The sequence below is a fragment of the Cetorhinus maximus genome, chromosome 25 (genome assembly GCF_964194155.1).
Source record: "Cetorhinus maximus chromosome 25, sCetMax3.hap1.1, whole genome shotgun sequence".
NCBI lineage: Eukaryota > Metazoa > Chordata > Chondrichthyes > Lamniformes > Cetorhinidae > Cetorhinus > Cetorhinus maximus.
This window is the reverse complement of record NC_135903.1, coordinates 234,810-258,278: the sequence shown is the minus strand read 5'-3', so window position 1 is coordinate 258,278 and position 23,469 is coordinate 234,810. Positions and strand designations below refer to the sequence as shown.

The 23,469-nt window shown below is 39.4% G+C and overlaps 1 protein-coding gene across 1 annotated transcript in view; it reads right to left on the bottom strand.

The window, feature by feature from the left end:
* Positions 1-698: 698 nt before the first annotated feature.
* stk17al (serine/threonine kinase 17a like) overlaps positions 699-23,469 on the bottom strand; it is a 55,141-nt gene continuing 32,370 nt past the window's right edge. The window contains exons 3-7 of the mRNA XM_078529220.1: positions 13,004-13,148; positions 8,983-9,109; positions 8,650-8,698; positions 7,292-7,471; positions 699-4,680 (exon numbers count right to left, since the gene is read on the bottom strand). Coding sequence (XP_078385346.1) covers positions 4,419-4,680; positions 7,292-7,471; positions 8,650-8,698; positions 8,983-9,109; positions 13,004-13,148 — 763 coding nt within the window. The 3' untranslated portion in view covers positions 699-4,418. The remainder of the gene's footprint in view (positions 4,681-7,291; positions 7,472-8,649; positions 8,699-8,982; positions 9,110-13,003; positions 13,149-23,469) is intronic.

Here is a 23,469-nt window from a genome sequence, read left to right as displayed (position 1 = left end):
TACTGATTCAAATTCACTTTCTTGCCTTTAATATTCAAAACCTTAGAATTCCATTTGCCTCATATCCTTTTCCACCTGCAGCCTTGGCCATTACTTATCCCCTAACCAATGCTTCTTTTTTTGGACTGGAGGCCCATAAATGGCTGGACTTTGCCACGGCCGAGATCAGAGGCAGGCAGGGCAAAAATGAGCCTCGCTAGCCAGCATGCCGGTGAGAGTTGGGACATAGGAACACGAGTAGCCTGTTCTGCCATTCAATTAGATCATGACTGGTCTTTCAGCTTAATTCCATCTGCCCATCTTAGTTTCGCAACCCTAACAATAACTTATTAATTTCAGTTTTGGCATTTTCAAATGCACTAGCCTCAACAGCTTTTTGGAGCAGAGTGTTTCAGATTTCCACTAACCTTTGTGTGAAAAGTAATTTCCTACTTCGCCCCAAATGTCCTAGTTTTGATTTTAAGGTAATGATCCCTCATCCTGAATTTCTCCCAACTAGAGGAAATAGTTGGCTCCATCTATCCTATCAAATCCTTTACACTTTTTAAACACCGCACATCAGCCATCTCTTAATCTTCCAGTTTCAAGGGAATACAAACCTAGTTCTTGGTACCTGTTCTCATAATCTCACTCTTTTAGCCCCAGTCTCTTTCTGAACATTTAATAACAGTTGATTTTCAATAAATGAAAGGGAGCTGTTGAATTAAATAATATGTTTTATTATTGTAAAAAAAAGCACATTACATGGACAATGTCAAACAGTACCTTTATCATCAGTTTTGCTGTCAAAACTATCACATAAAATAAATTGTACATTATATTCTTGTTTGTGGAGATGCTGAAAAGTCAGCAGCATTTGAAAGGAAAAATAATTACAATTATTACATTTCAATAATCTGGTCCAACAAACATGCCCTACTTTAAGGAATTATCAGATATACATAGTCGTCCAGTGGAATTACAGTAGTTAATTATGCAGTTTGAATATTTATCCACCTGATTGCTTAATATGATGGTTATATTCTTTATAAAGCCTGTGCTCATGCCATTGCTTTGTATACCAAGATGTGACACTTTTACATTACAAAAGAAACATGCTTCAATAGTAATGTGAAAGTAAGGAATATTTTCCGCTAATTCAAAACCATTAAAACAAAGGGTCAAAAATGCAGAGTTTTTCCCTGCATGTACCATTAGATCAAGCCCATTGTTGGTCCTTAGGGCTCCAAACTTTTTCCTGTGTTATGGTGTGAAGAGGTATATGCAAGACCTGTTCATTCTAAGGTATTTTTCTCCTGTCTTTCCCGCCCTGCACCATGTGCCACCTGTAATTGGCATCATCTATTCTACCAATCTTCAGATGTGGTCCTTTTGAGAAATTATTGATAACATGAACTCCTTTTGGAATTGCAAATGTCGAATCTCAGATTTTTTTTGTTCTTCTATGAACATTAAACATGTTTGAATTCTCAGATGGATTGACAATGGAACTAAAGTGGAGCAGACAGGAATTTGTTTGTGTTAAGTATCCATATTAGAACAGAATTCATTCTGAAACCCACAGAAAAGGGAGACAGGAATAGAAACTGCTTTAACATTCAGCCCACCTTTGGCTGCTATTTTCTCATTAATCCATTTAAATTAAACTGGTTAATGACTACTAGTGGTGTCCCCAACATACTCAAAACAAGTGGCATCACTAAACAACGAACGCTTTACCTTAACTAATGTTTTGTTGATTTTTCAAAATTAAGCAACATAGGCCTCTCCCTCCAGTTAACCTGACAACCATTTCTGGTCACAAGGCAGACTTCCAGCAGCCTTAACATTTATCAATAAAAAAAAATCCCATTTTTACAGAACCACCGATTATTGAGCGATTCTGGCTATCTTCCTATCTGTGGCAGTCTGCATTGACTAATGTGCCACCACGGTCTTTGTTCCTCTCCGTCATTGTCACCGAAGTACATTAAAGCAACTCTGTACAATGTCTGGAGACTAATTTTGTGCTCTGGAAAATTCAGTTCCTTACTGAACAGGATGTGATCTGTTGGAAAATGCCTTATGCCAATACTGACTGCCCGTTATTTGTACTGAATAACTCCAATGTTACTTTAAAGCAGGAGGTGCCCATTGAAATATAAAACAAAGTCTCCCCTTATCAGTTCAGCGCAGTCTTTACACTTGGCCAACAGACTCTGAATGAAGAACATATCTGAATAATTATTTCATACTGTTGAGAACAAAATACAATACAAAATTCCATACCTCAAGTCTTTGAACTCTATAATATACAACAGGAATCTGGCTTGAAACAACATATCACTTAAGTTGCGTGATCAACTTCCTAAAGGCCACATGGCAAAGACTGCTGTGCGACAGACTCAGTTTTGCAATCAACGTCTTGATACTTCTTGCAGTCCAAAGGTTTTTTTGGTCTATATTAGTCAGGAATTTAAGAGAAAGGAACAGAAGAAGGGCAGACTGTGCATTCTTGTGCAGATAACACTGGCTGTTGCAATTTTTGGAAAGAAAAAGTTTGTTTTATTACAAAATACTCTTCTATCCATCCCTCCTCCTTTTGAACTTAATAATGTGCAAACACGAAAGTCAGGATTAGACCAAACCCGGAAACACAGGCGGTGGCCTTTGCTAATTAGGCCTCATACATCAAGCCTCAAAAGTGAAATACAGCACATTGCTAGCACAATGTTACATTCCTGACTTGCTCAATTGTTGGTTTGAACATTCACACAGTTTACAATACAAACTGGATTACTTCACTAGCCTACATTGACTTGCTTCTGAATTTCCTTACATTATTATATCAGTGACAAAAAATAAAGTGACAGTTTGTGTGTTTGCTACATATGCCACAAAGGTGCTCTTTGCCTCCAGCTGCCCCCCTCACCCAGCCACATAGGGATTCCTATGTTCCTCATGCCTGGTGATACCGAATGAATTCAAAATCCACATATCCATTCTGATTTCAAAGACTTAAACATACCTGGTCCCACAATGTCTAGCTTAGTATCAAGGCACTGTCAATTTTTAAACTATATATTTGTTCTACCTCACACAGTCACCAGAGCTTTACAATGTGTGCGCACACGTTTGGAGGAAGGGAGCCATGAGTGGATAATCAAGATGAATGTCAAATTGCTTTAATAACAATGCTGATATGTTTCTGGAATATTCTTTAGAAAATGATTACATTCTAGTCCCTGACAAAAATCTTTCGATAATCAGAATACAATAAATAAGAAAAAAAAGATACTTATTCCCTAAACCCAAGAAAGACAGCAAATTTGTGCACTAATGCTCTTTGTGCCATTATTTCATTGCAGCACAACACATTCCAATGTACAGATTTACAAGGAAATTTGCATAAGATGTCCTATGGCCCACAGAACGACAATTATTATTTAACTTCATTACTTGAATTTTAGACTCCACTGACCCCAATCCTGGCATTCTTCTCCAATTCAATAAAGAATCACATGCTCAGTACTGTACAATTACAAGGTGAAAAATGGCAGACCCTATAATTGAACTGAAATGAATGAGAACCAAAGTGGGACTGTTTACTATATGAAGCATACAAAACTATTACTGTATGCCTTCAAAGCAAATGAAAAAAGCGTACCTATTATCAATTTGGCAACTTCCATGGCAATTTTGTACATCAATTTTTTTTGCTGGACTTCTATTGTTTTTTTAACGGCTGTTAAAAACAGCACTTAATTTCCGTTTCCAACTAGAAATAAGCCTAGTATAAAATGTTCTTCTGGAAGGGTGAGGTGGAGTTAAGATGCTTGTCAGTATACTAGAACAAAGAACTTTCTCCAGTTACACTGTGAAGAGAGGCCTCTCCCACTGAATAGCCGAGTTAAACTCAAATATGCAAGCTTTTTTTTTGCTTAAAGGAGCAACGCCAAAGAGAAGTTTTTTTTTTAAACCACTGAAAGACAATACCTAGCTGCCAATAATCGGGAAACCCGACAGTACTGGGTGAATGTAAGATTGTCACTTTAAAAACAGTCTACATTTTACTTTCCATGTTTCTTGGTTCAGCCATCACAAAATTTACCTTTCATTAGTAAATAATGAGATGCAGAATTTGATTAGCAAAGCTGCCATGGTTTTAACCAGGTATTTTCATACCAATCTCTCAGCTCTATCACCAAGCTTAAGAGGGCACTATTTCCCCAGAAAAAGACTGTACTTTTCTCCTTAAACCATGTGCTCTATTCAGGCCATCCATTCTATATTACACCAGGTTGATGCCCAATAAAAAGTTAATTGCCCTAAGTAATGAAAGCCTGCAGAGCATTCAGCCATGTGGCACTCCGAGCAGCAAACAAATACAGTGCTCTGTGTAGCTAGTTGAAGCCAGCGTACTTGCAGTCCCGAATACGTTAAGCACTCAAAAAATCTCGCAACGTTGTGAAAGGCTCCTCAAATTTGAACTGTTTGTGCACAGCCGCTCGCTCAATTTCAATGTTCTTGTCCAACTGCCTACACAGTGTGTAGGACGCCATCAGCACCAGTTCCTCCGAGTCGGGGCTGTTCTGTTCGGGTTCAGACTGCTCCTCCTCTGACTCAGTTATGGGTTTTGGCACCTCTAGTTTAGATGAAAGCCATGGGTGGTCTAGGCACTGTTCTGCTTTTGCTCGTTTCCTTCAATAACAAAGCAGAGAATTATTACAGATACTGTTGCACTCCAAATATTTAATTATTTACAACTTTCTGTTCTTTAACCTGTAACCATAATGTTTACCAGAAACATAAACCCCTTACTGTGGTTTGCAAAATTAATTTGAACCCATTACATAGCAGGTCCTTTGTAAATTTAAATCCCAAAATGTTGATACAAGTGTCAAAATTACATTGCATGAAGAATGAATACCTCATGTGTATGATATTACTTTGTTTGCTCTTTTAATGGAGGCGTCCCTCTGAATAAGCAGTGGAGATGGAATTTCATATAAGTGTTCAACACGGCATAATTTCAAGGCTAATGTTTATTTAAAAGGGTATTTCCTTTTTTAACTGAAGTTAAATAGACTCCTGTTAAATTGGGGAGCGGATTTTTATTGCATTGTTTTGAACTTTGGAGAAATATCAATGGAAGAAATCAAAGGTAAAAATAACATCAGCAACTGCTTTTCTTCATTCAGAAAGAACTACAAATATGCTCATTAATTTAATTCAAATGCAACATAGGATCACATTACACCAACATGGTATTTGGCCTGACGAGTCCAAACTTGTGTCAGTCCTCCAACTCAACTGTCCTGCTAATCCCATGGGCCCACTCATAAAGTCATTAAAGGGGCAGCTGAATTTGAATAAGCGAACTCTTGATATAGCAGCTGGGCTTAGTCCAAGGAACTAAGCAGTGCCCACAAGAGTGAGACAGGGCACTTGATACTAGTGGGGAAGGGGAAATAAAAGATGAGCAAAGTGAGACATGCATAGATTTGAACTGGGGCCTTCGGATATGCGGTCAAATGTTCTGCAACTGATTAATATCCACTCAGGTGGTATGTCCGCTACAAATGGTGTGTCTCCCAGCCATCAACATGATGTGGAAAATAATTTTCTCTGTAAGCCCGGCTGTAACACAATTGTGACCACTTATCCAGTTAGACTATTTAGGGCTAAATTTATTATTCTCAATACCAAAGATGATGCATGCTATACAGCGACATGAAATGAATTAAACGTATTATCCTTTAGTACAGAAACGCATTGATTTTGGAATAGCTAACCCCTACAATCCCTCTCTTTTATAGATCCTTTATAACATGTAAATAATATGGCACATGTGGAAGCTCATGTGTCAAAATATGAGGGCAAGTTCTAGATGAACTTAGATTTACAAGAATGTTGCCAGGGCTTGAACATTGCAGCTATGAAGGAAGGTTAGATAGGCTGGAGTTGTTTTCCTTAGAATAGAGGAGGCTGAGGGATGACCTAATTGAGGTGTACAAAATTATGAAGGGCCTAGGTAGGGTAGACAGGAAAGATCTGTTTCCCCCCCTAGCTGAGGGGTCGAGTACCAGGGGTCATAGATTTAAGGTGATTGGTAGAAGGATTAGATGGGACACGAGGAAAAACTTTTTCACCCAGAGGCTGGTGGACGTCTGGAATTCACTGTCTGAATTGGTGGTTGAGGCTGAAATGCTCAACTCCATTTACAAGATACCTGGATCTGCACCTGAAATGCTGTAACCTGCAAGACTACGGACCAGGTACTGGAAAGTGGGATTAAAATGAGCAGCTAGTTTCTTTTTTTCTCTCTTTTTTGGCTGGTGCAGACAAGATGGGCTGAATGGCCTCTTTCTGCAATGTAACTTTTCTATGGTTCTATGAACTAATTTGCAACAATGCTTTAAATGTAATTTAAAGATGATGAGCAGTTTGGGATTGACAGGCTTGTCAATCACTGAACCTCTAACGGCAGATTAGAGCAGAAATAAGGTCCAAATCCACTGAATAACTTCTTCTGTGTCATATGTTGACTGAAGATCAGTGGACTTTAAAGTCTGGTTCCTACGTCTGTGTAGGACTATCTGGGAACATGGTTGATGACCTACATTGACACTACATTGACACAACCACAATTTGGTTGAGTGATATAGTGATATAGTGTGTTTTTTATTCAGTCAGTGTTTGGGCAATGCTGGAAAGGCCAGTAGTTGTCGTCTATCCCTAACTGCTTCTGAGAAGGTGATGGTGGGCAGCTGCCTTATGCCGTTGCACTCCGTGTGAAGGGTGCTGTCAGGGAGCAAGCTCCAGATTTCCACCCAGCAACGGTGAAGGCGCAGCCTTATGTTTCCAAATCAGGATGGTGTGTCTAGGAGGGGAAATTTGCAAATGGTGGTGTTCCCATGCATCTGAGGTGGAGGTGGTCAGGAATTTGGGAGGTGCTGTGTAAGAAGTCTTAGCAAGCTGTTTCCAATAGTGGTGGGTGCAAAGTCACTATTCTGACATGCTGCCTAGTGACACTAAAGTAAATTCCCTGTGATAGGTGGTGAAAGAAGGAAAGTTTTGTTTTCATATGAATTTCTTTTTAGTTTCACTGCATGTCCTACTTTCTTCCCTGCTTTGGCCTAGGTATCTAAAAAATGTGATTTGTACAGAATCTCAAGCACTGATAATGATAGGACCCGTAGAGAATCTAATACTTTGCTGGTTGGGGTCTTTTGCTTTTCTGTGTCCTTTTTAACCCAATAATAGTGGTTAATAACCAAGATGGTTATCCATAGGAGTACTAAAATCATACCTAGGGTCCTTAATAAGGAGACTCTGAATGAAATCTAAAGCCAAATTGGAAATGCCTTCAAAGATGTCTTCTGAGTAGTCAATGTCCACTCTGGAAACATTGAGATAAGTGGTTTGCTTGTCATCTCCAAGGAAAGGTGAAATGCCTGTCAACATGACATAGACCAACACCCCGATACTCCTGGAAAAAATAACCAAAAGAAAACAGCATTATGGAATTGTTGTTCTTCACTTGAACGTGAGCCAAACCTCAAAGACAATGCCAAGAACCACAATAAAACTCCTGTTTAAAATCCAGGAATAGGGTGGAATAAATAATTCAACATCATTGTTGACATTTATAAAGAATGCATTCATGCTACAAGTCTTGGTGTGAAGTGATTTCCAAATGTCTCCAATGTTAAATCCAAATGTAAATCCATAGCTAAGTAGGAACCCTGAAGCAATGAAAGGAGCAACTGCTTTTGGTCAAGTCTCCAGTAGTTTCACCCACCTTCTGCTAAGGCTAAGGCAGGAAATTGGAGGAAGGGTATAGAACTCCCAGGCAAAACTCTGCTGGAACATTTTAAATTATGCCAAATCCCTGATTAGCCGTTTGTGTTTGTAATGAGGAGCTGTGCTTATAGAGAGTGCTGGTGGGGAAATCATGGGCCTACAGTTTTTGGTTTTCCATCAAGCGCCTTGAAGTATTTTGAGGCAAGTTTGTACAATGGCCTTTGCTAATTGACTAGTTTTTACTGATTTATTCCATAATTCACTTATTCTAAGATAAAATATATAAGGTGGGATATGGTAGCATAGTGGCTATGTTACTGGGTGAGTAATCCTAAACCCTGGACTAATGATCCAGAGACACAAGTTCAAATCCCACAACGGCAGCTGGGGCATTTAAATTCACTGAATTAAATAAATCTAGAAAATAAAGCTTGCATCAGTAATAGTGACCAACTACCAGATTGCTGTAAAAACCCATCGGGGTCACTAATGCCTTTTAGGGAAGGAAATCTGCTGTCCTTACCCAGTCTGACCTATAATATAACTCCAGACCAATGGTATTATGGTTGATTCTTAACTACCCTCTGAAGTGGCCCAGCAAACCACACAGTTGTATTCAAGGTGGCAGCTCATCACCACCTTTGAGGGGCAACTAGGGATAGGCAATAGATGCTAGCCTTGCCAGTGACACCCTTATCCAGGGGATAATTTTTAAAAAACTTTCCAACTTTGCATTTTTGGTGAGAAGGCTCATCCATTGCCAATTCATATCGGGGACTTGTATATGAGATTTCAATATGTATGTTGATCAGAAAATTACCCCTAAAATCTACATTCACCGGTGCTGCAAAAATATGTACTTACCACATATCTGTTGCTGTTGTGATTGCCTCATAATTTAATATTTCAGGAGCTAGTGAAATTAAAAAAACAATTAGATACTTGAACATACGAGTATTGTTGCTTATGTACAGACTACTAAGCATTTAGCAACACTAAATGGTTTCACTCTCTGCACAACATGATTCTGCTACAAACAATTTCATTCTCATATTTTAGCACTCTAGCTACTATGAAATCAGCTGTACAATGCTTGATGTATTTTAAACAGTCATGTATCATTGTACATTTTAGGAATTAATATTACATTTGTGAACTGGGAACAGTTTTAGAAGGATGTTGCAAACTGGCACTTACCTACATACTCTGGAGTACCCATAATTTCCCTGATCTCTTCAATGCTGTCCACTCTCCTGGACAGTCCAAAGTCAACGATACGGATATTGCCCAATGGATTGCAGCTGGTCAGCAAAATGTTCTGTGGCTGAGAAGACAACAGAACCAGAGTTTTAGTACATATTGACTGGTTTTCAGGCTCGGAAGCCAAATACTGTCAAGAACATAGCATGCAGGCTTCTTAGACACACTACTGCTCTACAGTGTAAACACAATACACACTGATATGGAGTATCACAATCAAGACTTTACATTGAGATTTTAAAAAAAGGTTGCTTGCAAGTAATAAAAGCCTGCATCGCTTATGTATCAGACTACATTTATTAGGAATATAAGAGAAATCCTATTCTTCTTTATTTGCTCTTGGGGTGTTTGATAGCACTAGTAAAGTCACATTTATTGCCCATCCCTAGCTACTCTGGAGCTTTTAGCAACTGCATATTGCTCTCTGAAATTGTCTAGCAAGTTAAGAGTCAATCATAAAATGTGGGCTAGAGTTGCAAGTAAGCCAGAGGGGGTGAGTGCGTCCGGTTCTCCTCCCTATGGAACATTAGTGAACCAGTTGGATTTTTACAACAATTCAGCAGCTTTATGTAGTCATTTTCCTTCTGGTGCTAGTGCACAGAAGAGAATCACTGTATCATACAGAACAGGAGGAGGCTATTCTCCCAATGAGCCTGTGATGGCTCCTTGAAAGAGCTATCCAATTAGCCCCACAGTCCTGCTCTTTCTGCATAGAAGCTTTTTACCCATTTTCCTTTTGAAAGTTGCTACTGAAACAGACCCCAACACTCTTTTGGCAGTAGATTCCAGATCATAACCCGCTGGGTACATTTTAAAAAAAATCATCTCCCCCTCTGCTTCTTTTGCCAATTACCAGATTTACAAAACCAAACTTCACAACTTGCGCTGCTGAGATTTGAGATCTGGTCCAGTATTGTTACCCAAACAGTGTCAAGGGCATCTTAACAAAAGGGCTTCAGTTCAAAGTGATTTTATAATTACAAATAGAATGGTGGAAGAATGGGTAAAGTGTGCTAGACACTGATTGAACTGGATCTTGTGATAGCAATGATGACAATGAGCTTTGTGAACTACAAACTTGATGTGTATGGACAATTATTTATGTTTAAAGAGGCACATTTTTCACAAAACAAATTGGAAATTCTTTTTTGTTTACAGACGGTCAATGTGATGATGCAAACTTCACTGGAAATAAAAGATTGTGCCATTTATGTCTCCTGTAATCACAACCAAAATGATAAACAGTCCTTCTGGATCTTTTCCCTCCTATAACAAACAAACTCTACATTTTTGGAGAATTGATGTCCATTTAATTGAATAGGCTGCAGTGAAAATAAATCTCTCCAGTATCCAGCACAGTACATTTACAAAATAGAGAAATGCACGCAAGTTGTGAGATCAGCTCCCCAAAGCCACTGACAATTTCTTGTGTCTTTCTACTTTGAAATTGAAAGTCACCCTAGTCCCAGAGGACCATAGGCTGCTCTCTCATTAGTGAGATATGACTGGTGGTGAGCTTAACCCGAGGGTCACCGCACCTCAGGCAAGGGACCAGACTTCATGGGTGACCTTAGCCAGTAAGGGAACTGAACTGGCGCTTTTGGTGCGGGTCACTCTGCATCACAAACCAGCCATTCATCTTTTCACTTTGCACACATGGTAACTGCACCATAAAGCAGTTCTGCCTTAGGCCAATTTTTGTCTTTTCTGTGCTGATCGGATTCTCTCATTTCACCTGAGGCAATGATGCTACAGATGCAATGTGTGGTACTAATGTTCATTATGGATTCAGCAAAACCAGTCAGGGCTGACAGTTTCTGCCACTTTCCTATTCATTTTGTAAATGTTCTAACAAATTAATGGCGTAGTTTTATTTTCACAGGATCATAGTCTGCTTCACTGCAGTGAGATTCTGAGTCTAGATGGTAAAACATTACATAGGACGGCCCTTGGCATTTTAATTCAGGGGCTTTCTTACTAAAATACAGCCCTCTTTTTTTATTTCTGCACTTCCATATCCACTTTTATATCCACAAACCTGTGCATTATATCATCTGTAAGTAGTCCTCTGGAGTACAGTTCCCACATGTCATGTAGTGGTATTTCCATTGTAACTTATAGTTTGCGCTACTCAACATGCATTAAGCTCAATATAAAGGACACATGGAAAATGCACAGAAACCATAGAAAATCTTCAGCTTAATGGGTTAAAATAATTCATTATCTTAATTAATACTTCACAATATGCATTAAAGCACTGGGATGAAATTGCTGTCTTTTGTAATTTGCCCCCTGGTGCGGTGAGACCCTAACATCCCAAACAATTCCCCAATGGCCTAAGCACATTTATCCAATGAGTACTTGAGCCATACAGCCAGAAAAGTCTCATGCTTGATTTCCAATCTATGCCAAGTAAGGTTCAGAAGGTAGAGCAGTGATTGATCTTGGCGCCTCTGCGCTACACGCATTTTCGAACATTTCAATGCTATTACAATATGCCTGTTCATATATGTCAGGCACGCTGCTTGTTAGCTGTCACCGTCAGCAGCAAGTGAGATGTTTGGTTTGTTTTTTTTTAAAAAAGGAAATGTGCTCATTCTAGTTCATTCTCAGGAAACAGCCAATTTCTGAACATACAGAGCTGAATTTGACCCCTTAATTCATCAGACACGTGAAGCCGAGATATACAGACTTGAACTTCCACCCATTCTAGTCCAATGCTGTTTGTTTTAAAGATAAATTTACTTCTATTTTCATCAGTTTGTTGGTTAGATGGAGTACAAAAAAATGACGTTCAGTATACTGAGATTCCTAATTTAAAGTGAACTCCAGATACACTGTCATATAATTATTTTTCTAAAATTAATTAAAAAGCAATTCTTAATTGCAGTGTTACAAATAGCGTGGAATTTCTGTAGTGAGCCAAGAGAGAGAAAAAGACAATGGTCTACTATTGACTTCTGTAAGTATTGCATCCATACTGTTTACCAGTCAAGGCTTGCACTTCTCCCATCAGTTGCTAAACAGTTACCACTAAAAACCAAGAATCAGCAGGTAATTACAATCTGGCAAGTGTATCGTGGAAACTCAGAAATCCATAATCCACTTAGCCACAGGCGTAATTATATGAGGAGACTGCAATCCTGTAAAATCACAGAGCCAATGCGGCGTCTTTTCTACAAACCTTCCACACTGTATCACTTAGTAGTTTAAAGCTATTAAGAACATACATGAACAGATATGCTGTGAATTCTCGATTAAGACACCCATGGTGTGAAGTTCTAAGCTGACATCCAAATAGTAATGTTAGGAATACAAGGAGAACCCATGTCATTCCTTGTGATAGATCTTCCCCTTTAATGTTTGAGCGTACATCATTCCGTAGAGTGCATATAGGAAAATCCAAAGGGAAAGATTTATGCATACACACAACTTCAACTAGAAACAACAAGGCTATAGGAACCACCATGACTTAATGTATATCAATCCTTCTGTCCCTTATCTGTGGCGATGAAGCTTCCTGCTAGAGCATTTTGGTTCATTTAGTCGCACAGTGACAAGGGCAGCACTGAAGATTAAACCTATAACTTTTAAGCAAGTGGTCTTACTGTTTGATTCGTTTATCAGTATGCACCATATTGTCTAGAGAGCAATTTAAACCCTCAAAATCTCGATAAGTCTTAGATGTAAGCCAAGAAGCCAACATGAGGCTTCCTTAACATTGCCTTAATCTGAGCAGCCTTTAAATTATTTTAAATGGGTGAGCACCTTCATTCAAACAGCAGAGGCAAAAATTGTGCACAAAAACTAACTATTTGTGCAATTGCAACCTATGGTGCAGGGACAGCATTTTTTTCAAATCACAGAATCAGTGCTTGTGCTTTCTGGTTATACAGGATTGGCAGCAATGAACCCGAGACATTAACTTGGAATAATTTGATGTGAAGAATAACCTTACCTTCAGGTCTAGGTGCACTATATTATTCCCATGCAAATAAGAAACTCCATCTAGGATCTGACGCACAAGGCGGATGACATCTTTCTCTTTGAAGGCCTCATCTTTGTCAGCAACACACTGGTTAAAGATTTCACCACCTGCAGCACTAAGAGGGGAAAAGTAATTAACATCAAACTTACTGCAAGAACAAAGCAAATCTTAAGTTTTGAAAACATCTGGAGCATCTTTTATAAAAACTCTTCTTCCCCTCATGAGGGATTCAAAATTCCCAATGTAACATACCAATATTGAAATGCTTTGATGCTAACTTAATATCAAGTACTGAATGTTTATCATTTGTCTAGCTACTCTCTTAATGAGCAAAATATCATAGTAAACTTAGCAAAGGAGTTTTTTTTAACCTTTTAGGCTTGAGCAGGAACTTGATCTCTGGGTTGATTTGCATGATCAGTTGTGGCTTAAATAAAGAACCTACTGTTCGTGAGATTAGCACACAATCGTTTAGCATGTTTTATTTCTCCGTCCATCATATAAACCTTTTAAAGTCGCTGAAGCAGCAGTGACATACCAACACATTGAAATGTCTGTAACCTGGTGTCACAAACTGTAAATGCCAGGCTTAGATGTTTTACTGCATGAAACAGTTGGATAACAAAGGTGTGCTGCACGCCAAGGGAAAACAAGCCACAGCCTGCATTTTAAACAACTGTTGATGTGGAAAAATTACCGTCCCATTCTCCATGATGTTAGTTCTTCCATTTAAGGAAAAGAGATAGTCATTATACATAATCATCAACCATCTTGTGATTACTGGATTGGGCAAGATTAGATTTATAAAATACTGAAAAGTTTTTCTCCATTAGGGGTACTGCATAAAAGCAATTTGTTGTAGAATTATTTTCTGTCAAAGTATTGACCAGGTGGAATGGTTAAATATACTTTCCCTGTCCATGATCTTAGTTTCCTTCCCTCATTGATACAAAGGACAATTGACCTACTTTGCAAATAAATAACTGAAGGAAAAGGTACTTTTCTTCTGAAAAACAGAGTCTGATTGACCTACCGGTAAGGATGTGCATACAATATGGTTGAATAGCAAGTTTCATTTAGTACTATTAGTAACTGATTTGAATTCAGTTTATTGGTGCTACTCTGCAGTAGCAGCTTGAGCTGCTGTCCAATATTCTGCTTTGCTCGATTTACCAACTTTGTCAAAAAAAAGACATTTGCAGATTTGTTGCTTTTTCTTATGAGCTCCCTTTGCTTTCACTTGCATTGACAGAACCTATCCCTACACAAATGAATGAAGGCGATTTTCAGGAATTTTGATCACTCACTGGCCAACAGGTTAAGATGAGAAGAATTAGCTGAAGGCCACATGGACAAAAGCTAAGCATTCAAAATATTTCCAGAAAATTTGAGAAAAAAGAAATTTCCATGGAAACATCAAAGTAGGGGAAAAAAAAGTTGTTTTTGTTTTGATTTTGGAGGTGATTACGACCTGAAGCAATTGCTTGGCAACTACCAGGGAAATTTAAAATGTTCTCCAAGATTTAGTGTAATTATACACATGCCTTACTGAAGAAATCAAGGATTTTGCTAATGCAATGCCATGGTCAAAAAAGGCAATGTCCCACTTCATTAGTTAACTGTAGTCCATTTATTTTCTAGTGGGGGAAGTAAAGTGTCCACCCTTAAACCTTCCTCTCAGGTCCAATTCCAACGGCAGGACCTGGGAGTTTTACGGCAGTTTAGACATGCTGAAGGTTGGTGGCAGTAATAGACAGCTGAACAATACACTCTTGCTGGTGGTGGGGCAAATTTTAAATTTCTGACTTCACCGACCTCGAAATTCAGTCAGTTCTTTGGGCTGATAAGTGGATATTCAATAGTTTGCAAACTGTGCAAGTGCAGAATATCAGATCATGTGACAGGTGAAAGCGCAGAACTATTTTTTTCCAATAATGAGAAGTTTGATTACTTGTTCTATATTGTACATCAAACAGGATCAGCACAATCCTGCAAAAATAGACAAGTTAACTGGTACTTATATGTTTTCTTTGTCCAAAGGAGTTTTAACGATGTCCTTGAGATAGATCACAGTCAATGAAGTCAACCTAAATACATGCAATAGTTCATCTAGACATCAGTAGGATGTGAACAGGGTAGGTTCTGATTTTAAGATAAGCTCTAGTGAGATAAAGACACCTTCCACAGAATGTGGTCTGTTTCTTTACCTTGCAAACAGGTATACACACCCAAGCTGGATTCAAACCACATCAATTATGATAGCCATGGCTCAGTTCGTAGCACTCTTGCTTCTGAACCAGAAGGTTCTGGGTTCAGGTTCCACGCCACAACTTGAGCACAAAATTCAAGATTGGCAATACTGAGAGTGCTGCACCATTGGAGGTGCCCTCCTTTGGATGAGACTTTAAACTAAGGCCACATTCCCCCCTCACCCTCAAAAGGTTGAAATTAGTGTCATGGGATCTTTTACAAAGAGCAACAGACAGTTATCCCCACTGTCCTCATCAATTTCTATCCCTCAATCAACATCACAAAAACCGATTATATGGTCATTATCACATTACTATTTGTTGGAGCTTGCTGTGTACAAACTGGCTGCTGTAATTACTATGTTACAAAAGTACTTAATTGGCTGCAAAGTGCTTTGGGACATTCTGTGTTCATGAATGGCACTAGATCAATGGAAGTCTATCTTTCTTTCAACTTGCAACATTAAAACAGCTTTCAAGTGGCTCAGGCTGATCATTTTGCATTCCTAAACTGGGCACTTATGCCAACTAATGTAACTCAGCTGTTATGACCCCTGTGGTTGATTATTTTGTTGACAATCACTGAAAAATAGCAACTTTGATGTTGCTGCCCATGGGTCAGTGCTCTAGGAAAGGAAGAAAATACTGAAGCAACAAATGCAGCTGGAAATTGAAGGAACATCAATTGTTTGAAAAATTTATTAGAAACCTTTGCAGCAAAAAAAAGTGTTTACACTTGCATTTTTAGAATGTCTCTGTTATTGCTCTGATTTGATCCAGCACTTCTGTGCTTTGTAGTGATTTACTTGACCCATTTCTGTCTAAGAAAAATAACCTAAAGAACTTCAACAAACAGGACATAAGAAAAGCCTGTGGTCAGGCAGATAAATCTGCATTTAAATAGCACTCTTTCACAGCCAATTTGCATACAGCAACCTCCCACAATTAGCAATTTAAAAAAAATTCGTTCATGGAATGTGGGCATCACTGGTTAGGCCAGCATTTATTGCCCATCCCTAATTGCCCTTGTTTTTAGAGGGCATTTTAAGAGTCAACCACATTGTTGTGGGTCTGGAGTCACAGGTAGGCCAGGCGAGGCAAGGACGACAGATTTCCTTCCCTAGAGGGGATTAGTGAACCAGATGGGTTTTTTACAACAATCAACAGTGGTTCCATGGTCATCACTTTTTAATTCTAGATTTTTTATTGAATTCAAATTCCACCATCTGCTAAAGTGGGATGTGAACCCAGGTCCCCAGAGCATTACGCTGGCTCTCTGGAATGCCAATCTAATGACAATACCACTACGTCACCACCTCCCCTTGGGGAGCAGTGACCAGACAATTTATTTTTGTGGATTTGATTGAGGGGTAAGTAGTGGTTGACTCCTTGTTGTTCATATATGTCCAAACTGTAAGTGATTTCAAGGGTCACACTTTATACAGCTAAACCTTCACTAAGGAATTTGATTATAGTGCTGCCACCCCCACTCTCTTGATTACATTCCATGGTCGCAGAGGCAAGGAGAATCCAAGATGTCTGGGTATCTGGGCAGCTGCAGTGGATGGCCAGTACAAGGTGTTTCTCTGTTTTCATTTTACCACAGTCCATTGAGGGTTGCAAATTATGGTTTATGTCATGATATCTCTATGAGGCAAAGAGGGGAGGCATAGGCTCCAATAACTACTTAGCCAATAGAGGGATTGAACTCATGCTGTTGGCATATTCCACACTCTTAGCCAACTGATCTAACAGATCCCACCAAGGGATAAATATTGGCCAAGACGCCAGAGATAACTTCCCTCTCTTCTTCAAAATGGTGCCTGGGGATCTTATACATTCACCTAAGAGGTCAGATGAGGCCAAAAGATGGCTCCTCCAACAGCACAGCACTCTCTCAATACTGCATTAGAGTGTCAGCATTGATTTTTGTGCTCAAGTCCTGGAGCGGGAATTGAACTCACAACCTTGAGGCGAGACCATTACCAACTGGGCCACAGCTGACACAGCTGTGCTCAATATTCCTCTGAATGTTCTGCTCTTGGTTCTCCTAATCTAAAAGATCCTGATCACCTACATTATCTACTCCCCCCTCCCCTCCCCCCACTCATAACTGTATTGAAATCAGGGTTCATTCCATAGTCCCATACTCAGAACTGGGAACCCTATACACCCCGAGACTTCCCTTTCTCCTACAATCTCGAGTTCTTTCAAACCTAAACATAACGGTCACTGATCACTATTTACCTAATTTACCTTGACTTTGACTTTATTTCTAGCTTGGTGGATGTCCCTTACTCTACATGAGCCTTGGTAATTTGAACTTGACTTCTCAATATATAAAAATATAGATTTGTCATCTGTCCATTCCCCTGCTTGAAGGCAGGAGGTGTACCTCTTTTGTCTGGTATGATTGATTGGTCAAGATCTGTATCTCAGCTCTGCATGTTGCCGTGCACTAGTACCCACCATGGAATTCTACCAGACCATCTCTATCTACTTTTCAGTTCCAGATTCTGCAGATAAAAGGGAGCAACTCCCTTAGGAAATATGCCTAAATTGAAGGAAATTACCACAAAATGGTTGTATTGAGGAAGACTAACATAAGGAAAAAAAGTGTTAATTATAGTTCAAGAAAACAGCTTTCATGAAATATTTCAACAGGATAAAGCTGCAGGCAATATAAAACTCGAATGCCTGCCATGGAAAAATCAAAAGCACCGCACATCTTTAGCTTTTATTGTTCTTGGCTGTGGTTTCTGCACAGATATAACTTATCCTGAAACACAAGTTCTTGTCTGTGCAGGGTATTAAAGATTATTACTCTGCCACCAAGCTGATTTAAGTAGGACGTTTACCCAAGGCAGAATTCCTTGACCATTTCATCGATTGATTTTATTGGTTGATATGTTCCCATCTTTGTTGGCTTAGGAATGTGTCTTCTTTGGTATTATAGGCATCTATTTTCGACTTTTAACTTCAGTTGCAACCAATTTGTGTTTAGAAGGCCTCTCGATGTCTTGGCAGTCATTGACAAAGGATTCACGGGGCCTGAGATTCTACAGCCACTTTGATTTTCCAGAGACCTTTCTGAGAGAGAGACTGGTACAGCTTTTAAAAGGCTGCAAGGAAGCTTTTAGCAGTTGGAATGCAGTTCAAGTCGAGTGAAAACGGACTGGAGATTTCTTTCTTACCAACTCAGCAGGAAACAAATCTTAGTTCCAAAGGCACTGAAATTACACTGTGAGATTACCAGTAATATGCATTAACACAAAGTTCTTCTTTCTGCTCTTTAGTGGAGGCGCTCAGTCTTCATTTTAAATAAATACACCAAATAGCAGCGGGAGACGGGATCTTCCACCAAATTTGCACATGGTGCAAGTTCAAGGTCAATAAGGCATTAGCAACTTTCTCATTGGGTGAGTTTATCTTGTTCTCAGCTGGCTCATTAGCTGGAGTCCTCAATAAGACTAGTTTCTACTTCACAAAATTGCACTAATTACTCTTTGCAGAATTGGGGAGACAACAACTGTAAAGGTGTTGGTGGCTTGGAAAAACAAACATTGTGCATTTGTTAAAAAAAGATCATTTCTTACCATAATGCTTGTTTTTTAAAAATCCAGTCCCCTGCTATCCAGCTATAAACTGCCAATAAATCCAGAAACACTGGTAGGGCAGCTTCGAAGACCAAAATGTTTCTGAGATAAATACTGGTGAGTGAGGCCATTTGGCCCACATCAGCTTATCTATCCAGAAAAATACATTTACTGATCTCCTCCCTCCTCTCATCATGCTATCTAATCAAATCTGAAAGAAGATTTTTGTCTTCAATATCCAATCTGGAAGATCATTCTGAATCTTGATCACTCTGCATTAAGAAGTTTCCCTTGGGCATCTGCCCTATATGTAACTCAACAGAAGTTTACTCTTTCTCAAAATATACAATCAGACTCCAGACAGCCTCGTAATTCTACCATGGAATAACTATCCAAGCACAAAGCCACATAAGAACAGAGACTAGAAATGAAACTCATGCAACTGTTGGAAGCCAAAACAGGTGCCTTCAGGGCCAAAGTTTGGTCATTTTTAAATCATGTTGTAGGACATTGGGAAACGTAGCACAGCTATGGCAAATGCTACCTGCTCATTTTAAAATCATTGGACCCAGTGCTACTCTCTCTCCAGTTATCAGAATTGCATATCAGAGTTTGTTGGGACATCACTACCCTTCTGCCCTCTGCTTTCTGAACATGGACATACTCATCTTCTTACCTTAGTGAACGTTGACTGAGCTTGCAAAACAAATAATAGTCTTATCACATGGAGGTCACGTCGAGTAATAACTACCAAGATAAGACCAGTGAGGGGGAAGCAGCAAATAGAAATCAAATAGTCATGTGATACAAACTGGCCAAAATTAGTCTACTTCACTTCCTCATATTAATATATCTCTAATTACAGACACTTCTTCCTTTCTAATCAAAGGGGAAACAAACTCTCTCAGTAATGGTCCTTTCAAATGCAGGCTATCTACATAAGAGCTTTTATTTTATTGAAACACTCCCACCGGTAGAAAAGGAGGTTGTGATATTTATACCCTAAACAAGTAAAATTGGACTCTTGTTTCACTGGTATCAATGTTATCACTCAGTCGGAAAGGCAAGTCTTTAAGCTCCACTCCAGGATGCAGCACATAAACTAGGCTGATACTATGCAGTATTATGAATGTGCTGCATTGTCAGCAGAGCTGTTCTTCAGATGAGACATTAAACCAAGGTCCCACCTGCCTTCTCAGGTAGAGGTAAAAAAGTTGCGTGACTAAAGTAGAGCAGGGAGTTGCCCTAATACCTTGGCCAACATTTTTCTCTCAGCCAACACCAAAGACAGTCTAATTTTATCATTTATCTCACTGCTGTTGAGGCCCTGCTGTGTGCAAATTTGCTGTCACGTTTCCGACATTAATAATGATTACACTTTCAAAGTTATTTTTCATTCTTTTTTGTTAATTCAATTTTGGGATGTGGGTGTTGTTAACAAAAGCCAGCATTTATTTCCGTCCCTAACTGCCCTTCAGAAGGTTGTGGTGAGCCACCTCCTTGAACCGCTGCAGCCCATGTGGTGTACATCCTCAGTGCTGTTAGGGAAGGAGTTCCAGGATTTTGTCCCAGCAACAGTGAAGGAACGGCAACATAATTCTAAGTCAGGATGGTGAATAACTCGAGGGGAATTTGCAGCTGGTGGTGTTCCCATCCATCTGATACTTTTGCCTTGCAAGGTGGTAGAGATCGCTGGTTTGGGAGGTGCTGTCAAAAGAGCCGTGACGAGTTGCTGCAGCGCGTCTTGCAGATGGCACAGAAAGCTGCCACTGTGCACCAGTAGCAGGGGGAGTAAATGTTTAAGGTGGTGGATGGGGTGCTAATGAAGCAGGCTGCTTTGTCTTGGATGGTGTTGAGCTTCTTCAAAGTTGTAGGCACCATACTCATCAAGTGGATCATGTTCCATCACATTCCTGATTCTCAGGGGAGCAGCGTCTACATGGCTTCGTCTAACTACTCTACCAATTGAAAAAGAAAGCACTGCGGCACATATAAAGCACTAAATAATCAGACGGTGACTATCCTTCCCCCATAAGATTTGTATAAAAGGAAATCAGTGCAGATTCGTAACACAATGTGAACTGAACAGTCCATTAAATGCTAAGTAAAATGGATCCACTATCCCATGGTAGTTGGCACTGTGCATTTCGTGTGACTTTTGAAATGGTGGAGCAGGCTCAGTGTTGACAAGATGTAGTTAAATGGACAAAACCTAGTTATCACAAGTCACTGTAGTTTAGGTGTTTAATAAGGGGCCCATTTTGACCAATCACAAGTCAGGGTATAAACAAAGTGGCTTTTATATTCTGAGAAACCACCATGACATTCTATTCTGTGTTCAAAATGGCCAACATTACCTTTCAAGTGCTTTGTAATTATACCTGTTCTTTCAGGGCACCTGATACGTTTAGTTGCAGACTCAACAATCCTGTTTTAGGAGTTTTTTTTTTGTTTTGTTTTAAACGGCAGCTATTGTATTGTATCAAATACTGTAAAACCTGTTCTGGTATATTTGATACCTCTTTTTCAGAAGTATGAATCTCATATCAATGTTACCGACTATTGTACAGACCGTTCAATTGTGGAGCTATGCTTATGTAGTGAGCATGTCCTTGAGTATGTAGCATTGGTTTAGTACTGTTGCAAGTACATTTAGACTAGTGTGAAGTGAACTCTTGACATACAACAAACTTAATATTTAGGCTATCCAATGCAGGTAAAGGCAGTCTAGAATCGTATTAACAAAAGGTCGTAGCTTTAATCTCCTAGACTTTGCCAGGTAAAATCAGCAGCATCAGCATTTACTGTTAGCCTGCTGATATTCATGTCGCCCATAGCAATTTACAGCCAATTAAGCACTTTTGAAGTAAAAACAGAAAATGCTAGAAAGACTCAGCAGGTCAGGCAGCATCAATAGAGAGAGAAACAGAGTTAATGATTCACGTTGCTTACCTTCCATCAGAACGAGAAGAAATAAACAGCCCAACTTTTCTCTACCTTTTTCCTGTTCTGATGCAAAGGCAAAATCAGGGCAGGTAGCGACAGTTGGTATAAATATCCTTAAATGGAGCTTTAGAAGAAAGTTACGCCTTTTATAAAATGGTCAGACTAACAATGCTACATTTCTTCTTCATTCCTACGTTACTGTAGTGAGTACACTTCAAAAGTGCTTAATTGGGTATAAAGAGTTTTGAGACATCCATTGGTTGTGAAAAGTGTGATATAAATACAAGTTTTTTTTCTTTTTTACTGAGACAACTGGCAAAAAATTTAGACATTTTATCTCAACATATGAAGCCGTAGAGAGAGTTGCCAGTCGTCCAAGTGAAATGTGTTTCCTGATCTCGCAGGTGTTTGCTTTCACCCTTCAATCAGAAAGGCTATTTTCAGTCAGTCAGTGGCAGGCAATCATTTCCTTCAAGGTTATCAGCCAGCAAAGGGTATCAGGTATCACTGTGAATGTAACAACTTGTGCTCTTGACACTTTGCTAACAGGTAATTACTGTGCTGAAGAGCTAGTGAAAGAAATGGCTACTTGGTGCCAAAATGTTTTCTCTAATCAGCATACAATAATGTGTAGACTGGGGTGTGCTATTCTTGGACATGTTCAGATGGCCTTAAGGACTTCAACAGTGAACTAAGCAATTTGCTGATATCCTTTGAATCACAAGGTGTGTTAAGTTTTTGAAAGGCAATGTGATGTAAATGCAACATAATAAGGTTACGTTATACATATATATATCCTCATTTTCCTCCGTCTTTGCACCCTTCATAAACTTGCACTCACCCGAAATTCTGCAGCCATTATCCTAATCTACCAAGTCCTGTTAGCCCTTGTGTTTATATCACCCTGTGCTCACTGATCTACTTTGGCTCTGGGTCTGGCAACACCTCAATTTTAAAATTCCCGTCCTCATCTTCAAATTCCTCTGTGACCTTGCCTCTCTTAATCTCTGTAATCTTGAGCCCTGCTACCCTCAGATATCTGTGCTTCTCCAGTTCTGGCCTCCTACAGATTCCTGATTTTAATTGTTCCATCAATGGTGGCTGAGCCTTTGCCTAAGTATTAAACTTTGGAATTCTACACCACCCCTCTGGCTTAACATCTCTGACAGTCTACCTCTCTCTCCTCCTTTATGGCACTCCTTGTGTGTAGAATGTGGGGCCTAGATGACTGAAGGCAAAGCTGACAATGAGGGAGGCTGGAAAATGAGGTTTATTGGCAGGGGTTGGAGTTTGGTGGCAGGGGCAGGGGGGGTTGCCTGGCTGTTGAAAGTTATAGAGATATAGGATTGCTAGGTTTGGATCAGGTGCATCTGGTATTAACCCTCCATCAGGGCATTTAGTACAACTCCTCCAAGAATACAAAAAAAATCAGTCCATGATAGATCCTGCAACGAATTCAGATCACTTCACTATGAGGCATGCAACAAACTTCAGTAACCTTGAGAACCTTTCAGTAGAAATGTTGAAGTTCGAGGAAGTGGTGTGAAGGATGCAATGCAAATTCTCATTATTTAAGCACATTTTCTAGAACGATGCTTGCCGAGGTACCAGTTGAAACCACCGGATAAGTTACGTGTGAAACTAG